The sequence below is a fragment of the Tupaia chinensis genome, unplaced genomic scaffold (genome assembly GCF_000334495.1).
Source record: "Tupaia chinensis unplaced genomic scaffold, TupChi_1.0 Scaffold000258_1, whole genome shotgun sequence".
Lineage (NCBI taxonomy): Eukaryota > Metazoa > Chordata > Mammalia > Scandentia > Tupaiidae > Tupaia > Tupaia belangeri.
The window spans coordinates 1,441,931-1,454,379 of NW_006159738.1; the positions used below are offsets into that span (position 1 = coordinate 1,441,931).

A 12,449-nucleotide genomic window follows, 5' to 3' on the forward strand; every position below is an offset into this window, starting at 1 on the left:
CTGGGTCTGTGTGGCTGTTGCTGTGTGTGTGTGTGTGTGTGTGTGTGTGTGTGTGTGTATGTGTGTGTATATACATATACATATGTGTGTATATATATTTATATAATATATATATATATATATATATGTTATATATATATTGTTTAAGCTTTCTGGTTATGTATATGATTTCAAGATAAAGTCTAACCTGCTAGTTTAAGCATTGAAAATTCCATAATTTGGGCCAGCAGGTGATGTGGAAGTTAAGGCACTGGATCCTGAGTGGCTGACTGTGCAATTTGAGTCCCAATCCTAGTGGCTGGGAAAATACCCTGGACAAATGTGTATGCATACTCAAGATCCCAAGAATGGAGGAGAAGGGATTGTGGAGTGGCCATCCCTGCTCAGGGCTGATTTCTCACTCTCCCTCCCTCTCTCTATCTCTGACAGGCGCATGTGCCCTGTAGCAAAACTAGAAAAAAAGAAATTCCATAATTAGCATTGATTCACACACAAGTCACATTGTATGCTAAAGCTTCAGAAGATGTTCATTTTTATATCTTTCTGCCTTCCTACTTGTGAAATTTCTTCTATAAATATTCCTAGCTTTTTTTAAAGAATTATTTTAATTTGACCAGAGAGGAATACAGTGAGAGAGAGGGAAAATGAGAAAGCAGGTGTCCAGGTCTGGGGCTCAAACCTCAGTCGGCCATGTGGGAGTCCAGTGTCCTAACCACCATGCCACCAGCCGGCCCTTCTTAGCTTAACTTCTAAAGTACTGTAATTAGGACAATTAACCTGAAATTTTATATACATTTTTGAAAATAAGAAATTTTATTTGAATTTCCAAATTCTGTGATTCAAGATTTAATGTTTAAAATGGCTTACCCTTTGTAAAGTGTCTTTTCTTTGTCTTAGCCATCCAGTATTATTTTAGAAGAAGACCATAAAGCAGAAGAATCCTGTGTCATTATAAACAACAAGGAAGCTTTTAGTGTAAGTCTGGACACTTCGGTTTGTAATTCTACGGAAATACGTTTCCTATCCTATGTCAGTTGGGTGGCATAGTCTGGTGTCGTCAAATGGTCACAACGTTCTTCCGCTGTAAACAGCAGTGCAGACTGCAGACTTCAGCTTCTGAATATCATCCTCTGCCCTTCAGTAGTTGCACTGCGTTTTCCACACAGCCGACTTGCTTTGGAGGTCTTGTCTTTGTAAGCAGTCTTTCCATGTTTATTTCCAAGAACTTGGAGGAAAGTAGAGAAGCATGCTTGTTGAATTACAGATGGATGGAAGTGAGATGGATAGGTGGTAACAGCAAAGGTGGATTCTGAATTTAAAATGCTGTGAGGCTCAACTGGTGGGTGAAGCGCTCTGCTGTACTTCAGATAGCGAGCAGTGGCCCTGCACTTAGGCCTTTCTGAACCTATGCGAAGTTCAGCAGTGTCAATAGAAGGTAGCGGTGTGATTTGGGGCTCACCCTTTTTTTAAGAAAGACACTATAATCTTGCAGTGTACGAAAAGAACACTGGTTTTGATGTTAATGGAGTGTTACTCCCCTGTTGATATTCCATAATTTTCAAGACACGAGACGGCTGGGATAATGAAGAGCCCACAAACTTTATCGAGAAGATTGTTTATAGAGGGTGGCACATCTCTAGAAATATGATAAAAGCTGTTATTTAGATCACTCTATAGTGGCAAGTGACAGAATTAGGACCAGTGGTTCAATTGAGTACAAAGAGGTACGTTTCAACTCCGCTGTTGGAGAGCTGGCCTTTCTGTCAGAGATGTGAAAAATAAAGTGGTATCTCTTTAAAAAAAAAAAAAACAGTAAGTGCCATTGTACTGGACTCACATAAAGACAGGGTGATCTCAGAGCACTTCAGATAAAGACTTCTCAAGTTGAACTAAGGAACTTTTCATTTTAAGAAATACCAGTAACTGTTTACTGAATGATGCTCTGGACCAGGGGTAGTTCCGGAGACACAGCAGTGGGATAAAAAGGAAGTCTTGACTCACTGGGAGAAGGCAGTGCTCTCAAAAAATAAAGCATGGTCAGGGGTTGGAGAGTAACTGGGGTCGGGGGCTTGTAGATGGACACTTAGGGACTGCCACCCTAAGCCAAGACCTGGGCGCGTGGGGGAGCGTGCCGAGTGCAGGTTACGTGAAGAGTACCCTTGGCGGTTGGGAGATTAAGCGGACAGCTCCGAGCAGAAGTGCACGCCAGGTCCTGCGACCTCGGTTCTAAGCACGTTTTAGCTTTGCTCATTAAGATGCCACTAGTATTCCCACCTCGCAGGAGAGGGAACACATGGAAAGCCAAGTGCCCGTGGGCCAGGGGATGACAGAGCCAGGGCCTGGAGGAGTCAGAGCCTGGGGTGATAGGATCTGAATCCTTGAGGACTCAAGGTTTTACTCTGGCTGAGAAAGATGAGAAGCCATTGGAGAGTTCCAAGTAGAAACAGGACATGATGTAAGATTTGAATTTTAAAAGATTGTGATTCTGTTCCAAATTGGAGAGTAGTCAGTAGCCGCTTCTATGCAGAAGCTGGGAAACGGGAAGTCGTATTAATCGGGTGAGGAGAGGTGACATCTGGGACCGGGGCACTGTTGGTAGGTGGCTAGACCTGGATGTACTTGGAAGGCAGAGCTGAGCAGAGACATTGACTAGCGCGTTGCCTGTGAGGGCAGGCAAGCAGTCAGCGTGACTCCGGTCTCTGTGGCGGGGAGGACACTAGGACCCCGTGCAGTTTTAAACAGGTGACTCGGAGGTGCCTGTTAGGTCTCCATGGAGAGCCATGGAGACAGCACTTGAGGATGGTTCGAGTTTGGCATTCAGGAGGGGTCACAGCTTGACCTTTGGTGGTGGCGGGCATGTGACATTCCTTACCACGGATCTGGATGAACTCTGCAGTGAAAGTCCAGAAGGGCCAGATTCTGGGCCCTGGGCGATGCTGCGTGTAGAGGACAGGGAAGTAGAGGGGCCCGCAGAGCAGACCCGGGCATAGTCGGGAGGTAGGTGGGACGCCGGGGAACAGGTCCTGGAAGCCGAGCAGAGCGTTTCCAGGAGGAAGGAAGAATCCACCTTGTCTGCGTCCTTGCTGAAGGTGGAGGAGGACGAGATCCAGACCGTCCATTGAATCCCGCTGCAGAAGTCCTTGGGCTCTCCGCGGCCGAGCGACTGAGTGCAGTGACTTAACAGAATTACTGGGAGTGTTTGACAGGGTCACTGCCAGGGCTTTCTGGTTTTCTATTTTAAAAGTGGAGAGAATGTTCTAGATCTTAAAAAGACTCGAGATGTAACATGTAAAAGCAGCATGTGAACCTTTCATCAAATCATGACTTGGAAAAATTTATGAAACACATTTTGGGCTGGAGAAAACTAAACACGGATTAGACACAGATGGTGTCAGGGAGCTGTTGGTTAACGGCCTTAGGTGTGGCAGTGGCAGTGGTGGTGTGGGCACAGAATACTCCTCCTAGAGCCCCGTGCTGACGTGCTTAGAGATGAAGCGTCGGCTGCCGACTCCGACCCTCAAGGGGTGCGGTGAGGAGGCCGTGTGTAGGACACCGCCCAGTGTCACACTAGGTGACGGGGACCTTGCCCCGAATCTGAACTTGTCTGCATGCATTTCTCCCCAGAAATGGAGGGGAAAGAAAACTGAATGGGAAATAGTAAATATGGGGTCTGAAGCTCCCACTGCAAAGAGGAGCAGAGAATTGGGAAACGGGGGAAATGTGAGCGGCAAGGTTTTACTTCGTGTAAGAGTTCTGGAGGGAGCGCGGCCATGGCAGTGAGCCAGTGCGGAGGACAAGCTGGATGGTCCGGGGAGGGGAAGCGTGAACACGGAGCTTTCGCTTAGTATCAGAGCCCGGCTCCTTTAACTGGGGAGTGGATTACTATTTCTAATCATTTCCTCCAAAACAAATTGTCAAGTAGCTAATCATAATCTTACATTATTTAATGTCTTTTTTTGGTTAAATAGCAATATTTTTTGACTTGTTTTCTGCAGGTCGTAGGAAGTGTCCTGTATTTTACTAATTTTTGCCTTGATAAGTTGGGGCAGCCACTCCTAAATGAAAACCCTCAGCTTACGGAAGGATGGGAAATACCCAAGTATCCTACATAGTGAATGGAGATCTTCCATGCACCTTGCTGCTAAGTTCACCTTTTAAACACTGTACCAAATTTTGCAGACTATGATAACTATTCCTTAATAAAGTTCACTAAAGGTACCAGCAAGTCTTCAGCCACATTGTTTCTCTAGAAGGGCAAGAAATACAAGTAAAGGCAAAAAGGTTTGTGTGGGGATTTGTTTTGTTTCTCTTTCTCTCTCTCTCTCTCTCTCTCTCTCTCTCTTCTTCTTCTTCTTAACCAAAGGTCATAAACTCTTTTGGCTTCAAAAAGTTAGTGTTTTTGATTGCTGGTTTGCTGATAGATGGAGCTAAAACGTCAGATCGTAGGCATAGATTGAACGTCTAAATCGGCCATCTGTGTCTTGAGCCCTGCTGTGCCTGGGTGGGTGGGAAGGTGTCGTCGTTGCTGTCACTCTGCTTGCTGTCATAACCATCTGCCTTCTTCCCCTGTTACGTAATGGAAATAGGATCTGTTTGCCTTGCTTCTTCTGTTATTAGTCACTGACAGAACTAAAAAGTGGTAACAGATCAGTCAGGAACCGAATGGTTCTTGGTTAAAAGACGCCACAAGACACTTGATTTGTCTGAGTAAGTACGAGAGTTGTGAGAGCTACCACCAGGAGTTAGTGATCTGTGAGCTACTGGCTTTCTTGTCTTTCTGGTACACTTTACTGTCGTACAGGGTTTTCTGGACTACTTTTATATCTTCATTTACATTACGAGAAATCTGTTTTTGACCAACAGGCCAAAGCCTCACTGTTTCAATTGTGGTTCTGAAGAGCATCACATAAAAGAGTGCCCGATGGTAAGTCATTCTCACGTAAAACTGCCCTCGCACCCAGGCCTTTAGCTTGTAAGCGTATTTATGGCCCCGCATGACGCAAAGAAATCTTTCAAATTTGTATCTACAGCTTAAGATATTAACTTATTTTTTTTGAGAGGTGTTTGCTATGGGGCACGTGTGCTTGCCAGAAGGACAAAGAGAGAGAGAGAGACAGAAAGCAAGAAATTACCCCCTAGGGGGGATGGCCACTCCGCAATCCCTTCTCCTCCATTCTCCTCTCAGGACCTTTGGCACGCACGCACATGCACCCAGCGTGAGTTTAAGCCATCGGATCTGGGACTCAGACCGTGGTCAACTACATGGGAGTCCAGCGATGTAGCCATTACACCAACTGCTGGTCCCAGCTTTCATGTAATTTTTCAATTTGAAATCTTTCAGATTTGTACCTACGGTTTAAGACATTAGCTTTTTTTTTTTTTTTCAGGATTGTTTAGCTTTTTATTTTTTATTTTTTTTTAAAGAGTTATTTTATTTAACTTTAACTTCATAGAGAAGGATAGAGTGAAAGAGAGAGGGAAAATGAGAAAACAAGCCGCCAGGTTCAGGACTTGAACCACGGTCAGCCATGTGTGACTCCAGTGTCCTTAACCACCACACCACCTGCTGGCCCCTATTTTTTATTTTACTTTTATTTGACCGGGAAGGGGAAAAAAAGCCACCAAGTTTGGGTCTCTAACCACTGTCAACCATGTGAGAGTCCAGTGCCCTTAACCACCACACCACCTGCTGGCTCCAACATTAACTTTTTTTTTTTAATTATTTTATTTAACTTTATTTATTTATTTTAATTTACTAGAGAGGGACAGAGTGAGAAAGAGAAAGCAAGTTACCAGGTCCAGGGCTTGAACCACAGTCAGACATGTGGGAGTCCAGTGCCTCAACCACCACACCACTTGCTGGCCCTGCAACATTAACTTTTTTTAAAAATAGATTACAGCACTGTATTTCTGAGATGAATGAAACATTCAGACAAATTTTCTTTTTTTTTTTTTTTTTTCCCCTTGAAGAGGTTTTTGCTGTAGGGCGCATGTGCTCCCCAGAAAGACAGAGACAGAGACAAAAAGCGAGAAATCACCCCCGGTGGGGATGGCCACGCTGCAATCCCTTCTCCATTCTTTTCTCTGGATCTTGGGCACACACGCACACACACCGGAGACAAATTATTTTTTAATAATCATTAAATTATTTAAAAATAATCATTAAATTATTAAGCCTCTGCTTTTCTTCCCCCTAAAATAGCCATCTCTTATAGAAGGTCTCCAGGAAAATCATGACCTATTTTTCTGTCTTTCTAAGCAGAGATGTGTCATGACTTTCCCGATGACCCGGTGTTTGTTCCTGATACACTACAACTAAAACAATCTGCTTGGTCTTTTTAAATTTGCTACAGGGCGTGCCCTCACCAGAAAGAAATGAAGAGGGAGGGAACGGGAGAGAGAGATTCAGGGAAAGGGAGGAGTCACCCCCTGAAGAGGGATGACCACGCCGCAATCCTTTCTCCATTCTCAGGATTTTAGACGTGCACGCACGCGACAAATCCCCACACTAACCTTTTGGCCTTTACTAGTATTTCTTGCCCTGCTAGAGAAACGATGTCGCTGGAGATTTGCTGGTACCTTTAGTACCCAGTGTATTTCTCAAGCCACCGGGTCTGGGGATCAACCACGCACGCAGTCAGCCATGTGGGATCCACATGCCTTAACCAGCATGCCACCTGCTGGTCCCTGACAAAGTGTATTACTTACTAGAAGTGCATAAGGTAAATCTAACTTGCTCGATGTCACTCTTGAAACTTCCTGTGACTCAGCCTCGGAATGCTGCTCGAATCAGCGAGAAAAGGAAGGAGTACATGGATGCCTGTGGTGAGGCAAACACCCCGAGCTTTCAGCAGCGATACCACGCAGAAGAGATAGAAGAAAGATTCGGAAGGTTCAAACCCGGAGTTATTAGGTAACACTGTCATTGTACTATAGATCATGGGTTTATTGCCCCAGTTCAGAATGTTCTTTGTATCTTCAGGGTAATTATCACGGTGTAAGTGGGTTTCACAAGGCCAGAAGTTACATACAGTAATCCATTAAAAAATACTATTGAGGGCCAGTCCCATGTCCAGTGGTTAAGGGAGCTGAATCCTGCATGGCCAACTGTGGTTTAAATCCTGGCTCTGGTGCTTAAACTCGCCAGCTACATGTGCATATGTGCCCAGGACCCCGATGGAAGGAGAAACAGGAGAAGGGGCCGCAGTGTGGCCGTGCCCCATTGGAGGTACTTTCTCGCTCGCGCTCTCCCTGGTGGTGTGAGACAGTCACGCCATAACCCCTTCTCCTCCACTCTCTAATCAGCATTTGGGGCACGAGATTCTGGGCACAAACGCCTGGTGTATTTTCCAACTGCCAATTCAAACAGTGCAGTCAGCCTTGTAGGACTGACTCCCCTAACCACTAGCCATAGGCCTGGCCCAGAACCATACTGCATACCAAACTGTCTGGCAATTAAAAATACCTGTGTTTATTGAAACCTTAACCACGTGTGCTGGGCATCCCGCTCCACGTTGGGTAATGTAACAGAAGGGTTTAAATACCAGAACGTCGTGTGTCACTCAGACAGCTCCGTGCTTTCCTTCCTCTGGTTTTCACTCAGTGAGGAGCTGCAGGACGCACTGGGCGTGACGGATAAGAGCCTTCCACCTTTCATCTATCGGATGCGGCAGCTGGGATACCCACCAGGATGGCTCAAAGAGGCTGAGCTGGAGAATTCAGGGCTTGCACTCTATGACGGAAAAGGTGGGTAGTGCGTTGGGTTAGATGAGTCTGCTTACGGCTAACTTCACCTTTACTGGAGAAAAGAGTCGACAAAATGTGATAGGAATGGCTGGCTGGCTTGTTTAGTTTGTGTCAAATTAACTGGAAAACATGTTGCTATTTCATTTGTTTTACAAAGGAGAAACTAACTCTCAGATGGCCCTCTGGCCTCGCTCAGAGTGTCGCTGCTCCAGCGCGGCCTCATAAGCTCTTGCGTTTCCCAGTTACAGGAACAGGAACAGATCCGTCAGTGTCGGGCTGTCACCGGTCCCGTACTGAGTGCTGGCTGCTGCTGCTGCACTGACTGGCCGCATTCCCGGGCCCCCAGACAGGCTAGGCAAGGCGGAACGTACCTGTAATCTGCATACCTGTGATCCCAGCTGTTTGAGAAGCTGAGGCGGCAGGACGCACAAGTGTGTGTGCGCACACGTGCAAGTACACAAATGGAGAATATAGAAGGCTTTTTTAAAAAACAAAACAAAACACCTTTAGCCTGGTGGTTAAAGGAAGCCAGATCCCACGTTGCCAGCCATTGTTGGACTCCTGGCCAGATGGCTTAGAAAATACGCTGTGTGCATGTGCATGCGTTCTTCAAATCCTGGCAGGATAGGAAAATGCAGGGGGAGGGATTGTGGCATGACCACCTCCATTGGTGGATGCTTTCTCTCTCTCCCTCTCTCTTCCCCTTTCTCTCTCACTGTGGACAAGCACACGCGCCCTCTGGCAGTTAAAGGCAGTGTTCTAGGTAACTTTCACATCATGGGGCCATTGGTTTCAAATTAAAAACAAAAAATCCACATAGATGAAAAAATGCTTTGTTTTCTCTGAGGAATTATCAAAGTATTGTTAAGAGGCCCTAACCAGAGCCATTCAGGGCTGGATCTCACATGGCCGACTGTGCAGTTCAAGTCCCAGACCTGGTGGCTTAGAAAGTACACTGAGGGGACCAGCAGTTAACGTAATGGCTATGTCGCTGGACTCCCACGTAGTCGACCGCGGTTTGCGTCCTGGACCCGGTGGCTTAAAACTCACACCGGGGGCGTGTGCATGCGTGCCCAAGATCCTGAGAGGAGAATGGAGGAGAAGGGATTGCAGTGTGGCCATCCCCCCTGGGGGATGCTTTCTCGCTTTCTCTCTGTCTTTCTCTGTCTGTCTGGCGAGCACATGCGCCCTATAGCAAAAACCTCTTTAAAAAAAAAAAAAGTATACTGAGTATGTGTGCATTCCCAAAATCCCAAGAGGAGAGTGGAGAAGGGATTCCAGCATGGCCATCCCCCCTAGAGGTACTTTCTCACTTTGCTTCTTGGTCTCTTTCCAGTTAGCACATATGCCCTATAGCAAATTTTTAAAAAAGAAAGACAGAGGGACCAGCAGTTAGTGTAATGGTTATGTCACTTGACTCCCATGTAGTCAACGACGGTTCGCGTCCCGGACCTGGTGGCTTAAAACTCACGCCGGGCGTGTATGTGTGCATGCCCAAGATCCCGAGAGGAGAATGGAGAAAGGATTGCGGAGTGGCCATCCCCCCGGGGGTGATTTCTCGCTTTCTGTCTGTCTCTGTTTGTCTCGAGCGTGTGTGGCCTGTAGCAAAAACCTCTCAAAAAAAAAAAGAGAGAGAGAGAGAGATAAAGAAAATGAAAGAGAGGTGAGCAGATAAATATTTCAATAAGTGGTCAGGTAAGGCCCTGGGTCAAATTGAGATGGGTCTTGGTGAAGGCCTTTTTTTTCTTTTCTTGTTTAATTTTGTCAGAGGTCATGTACAGTCCTGGCATTTTGGGCATGAGACTTTGGGCGCAAATGCCTGGTATATTTTCCACCAGCTGATTCAGATAGTGCAGTCAGCCATGTGGGCTCCCACCCCTTAGCCTGGAGGCCACAGGCCTGGCCCAGAACCATACCTGTCTCGTGTTTCAGTGTACCTCCGAGCATGCAGCTCAGTGCCTGGCGTGTGGTGCGTGTTAGTTTTTGAAGACCCTGACTCGTGCAGTGATGCTGTAGTGGTAACCCCTGAGAAGGGAAAGGTTGGGCTGAAGACCAGGGCATCTCCCAAGCTCTAAACGTTTTTAAATGAAGATGTTCTGTGTACTGCTTACATAATTAAACATACAAGTATTAAAATTCACCCCTCCTTCCCCTTTCCAAATAGAACCAGACATGGTTGGCATGGTCTTTTTAGTATATCCCAAACTCATACTAACATTCAGATTATTACTCTTACTGTTTTCTGCAGGTATTTGCAATCTTATCTCTGTCCCCCCTTCGGTTTAGTGTATTCATTTCAGTATATATTCTTTTAGGAAAATTGAGGGTAGCGTCTGGACTCTAAATCTAGAGAGTCCCTTTCATTGTTTCGGACAAAACTCTGGAGCGTTTCCAGGGTTCTGCCGGTGCAGCCCCTGCTGTCTAGCGTGTTCGCCTTCCCTCTCTTTCCTGTGAGTTACAGTGAAAGCTGTCAGGAGTGATCATTGCCTACGTCTGTTAGTTAATGATGGACTGCAAAATGGTTATTCTCATCCTTCCTCCTTTTTTAACTAGAATACTTAAATAAAGAGACAGTCCCCTCATGAATTGTTTGATTATCTTACGTATGTAATATATAGACATTAGAGGACAGGCAAAATGAATGCCTGATTAGTTTTAAAAATTAAAGTGATTCCCAAGTGTCCTTCAAAGATTTCTCTCATGTGTAAAGTAGGTTTTATTATTATTTTTATTTTATTTTATTTTTATTCACGATAGAGAACGTGGGCTTGTGAGATTGAGAGAGAGAAAAGCACCCCCCACGGGGCTCGGTCACGCCACGAATCCCCTTCCTCCAGCCCGCCAGGATCCTGGGCCTGCGCACACACACCTGATGTGTTTTCAGGCCAACCGGGCCGGGGACTGGAACTGCAGTCGGTATGTGGCTTCCAGCTCACAGTCCAGTGTGCACCGACTGCACCACAGAGGCTGGCCTGTAACGCAGCCTGAATAGTACGTACCTCTTAGGGCTCTCAGAAAGCTTTACTGAGTTAGTTAATGTTTGTAGATCGCTTAAAACACTATCTGAACATTTTAGTAAGCATTATATAAATGTGTTTTTTGTTTACTTGCCAGAGGAAATGTATACTGGCCAGAGTGACAGAGGGAAACAGACATCCCCCACAGGGCGTGGTCATGCTCCAATCCCTTTTCCATTTTTTCTTTTGGGACTCTGGGCAGGCATGTACATGCACCTGGCTTGTTTTTCAGGCTGTGGGCCCAAGACCCAAATTGCAGTCAGCCATGTGGAATCCAGCTCCCTTAACCACAAGGCCAAGGACTGGCCTTATATGAATGTATATTTACTGATTAAAAGTATTGAAATAGAGCTTGAAATAGATCACATCAGTGCAAAACAGACTTAAGCAACCCACAAAGAACAGTTCCCTAGGATTTTTAAATGTTTTATCAAAGTAATGTGTCCACATTGTTTAAAAGGACTAAGGACTTACAAAAATCATAATTAAAGCCATTCCCAGACTAATTCCTTTGCTATGAGTATACATACTTTCCAGGTGGACTTTTGGTCTGGGGTGGGATGTGCAGTGCATTTACAATATTAATTAACCTTCGGTGGTCTGTGACAGATGGTGCTGATGGGGAGACAGAAGTTGGAGAAGTACAACCGAATAAAAGTGTCACTTACGATCTCTCGAAATTGGTAAACTACCCAGGTTTTAATATATCTACTCCCAGAGGAATTCCGGATGTGAGTATATTGTGTGTGTGTGTGTGTTTTTAATTAGTATTCTGGGTTGTAATGTTATGTTAGAGATTTTTCAAAATTAAATTTATATAGTACTTACTGTTACCTAAGGAAGTAAGTTGTACTTACATATGTAACTTTTTTGGGGGGGAGAGGGTTTTGCTATAGGGCGCATGTGCTCGCCAGGAAGACAGAGACAGAGAGATAGAAAGCAAGAAATCACCCCCCAGGGAGGGATGGCCATGCCACAGTTCCTTCTCCTCTTAGGATCTTGGGCATGCACGCACACGCCCCCGGCGTGAGTTTAAGACACAGGGTCTGGGATGCGAACTGCAGTCGGCTGCATGAGAGTTCAGCAACATAGTCATTATGCTAACTGCTGGTCCCAATGTGTAACTTTTTTTGAGAGAGAGAGTTTTGCTATAAGAGCACACGTGCTGGGCGGAGAGACAGAAAGCAAGAAATCACTCCCCTTGGGGGATGGCCACACCGTAATCCCTTCTTCTCCATTCTCCTCTTGGGATTTTGGGCATGCACATACACACGCTCAGTGTGAATTTTAAGCCTCTGGGTCCAGGACTCAAACTGCAGTGGGACTGTGTGGGTCCAGCAATGTAACCATTTCGCCATCTGCTGGTTCTCATGTGTAACTTTTTAACTGAACGTTGTTAAGCACCTTCTATTCATCAAAGTCTTGGTGTTTTTTGTTTTTGTTTCCTTGTGTTTTTTATTTCTTCATTCATGCCCAAAGGAGCTAAAAGAATGTGGTTAGTCTATACATTTAAAGCATTCTAAAATTAATTTTTAAAAAATGGGGTAGTTCTCAGACAATATTATAAATGTTGCAGATGACAATAAACCTGAGTATACTGTAACTCTTTCTCCTATTCTTTCTTCCCTTTTCCCCCTCAGTGTAAAATTTCTCCCTATGTATAGGAGTGATTTTTTCACACTCTTT

General features: G+C 45.3%; 1 protein-coding gene across 1 annotated transcript in view; it reads left to right on the top strand.

The window, feature by feature from the left end:
• The window catches only part of ZCCHC8 (zinc finger CCHC-type containing 8), a 27,213-nt gene that overhangs the window by 6,906 nt on the left and 7,858 nt on the right, over positions 1 to 12,449 (top strand). The window contains exons 4-10 of the mRNA XM_014588105.2: positions 898 to 975; positions 3,996 to 4,099; positions 4,216 to 4,281; positions 4,864 to 4,924; positions 6,771 to 6,913; positions 7,604 to 7,746; positions 11,373 to 11,494. Of these exons, the coding sequence (XP_014443591.1) occupies positions 898 to 975; positions 3,996 to 4,099; positions 4,216 to 4,281; positions 4,864 to 4,924; positions 6,771 to 6,913; positions 7,604 to 7,746; positions 11,373 to 11,494 (717 nt within the window). The remainder of the gene's footprint in view (positions 1 to 897; positions 976 to 3,995; positions 4,100 to 4,215; positions 4,282 to 4,863; positions 4,925 to 6,770; positions 6,914 to 7,603; positions 7,747 to 11,372; positions 11,495 to 12,449) is intronic.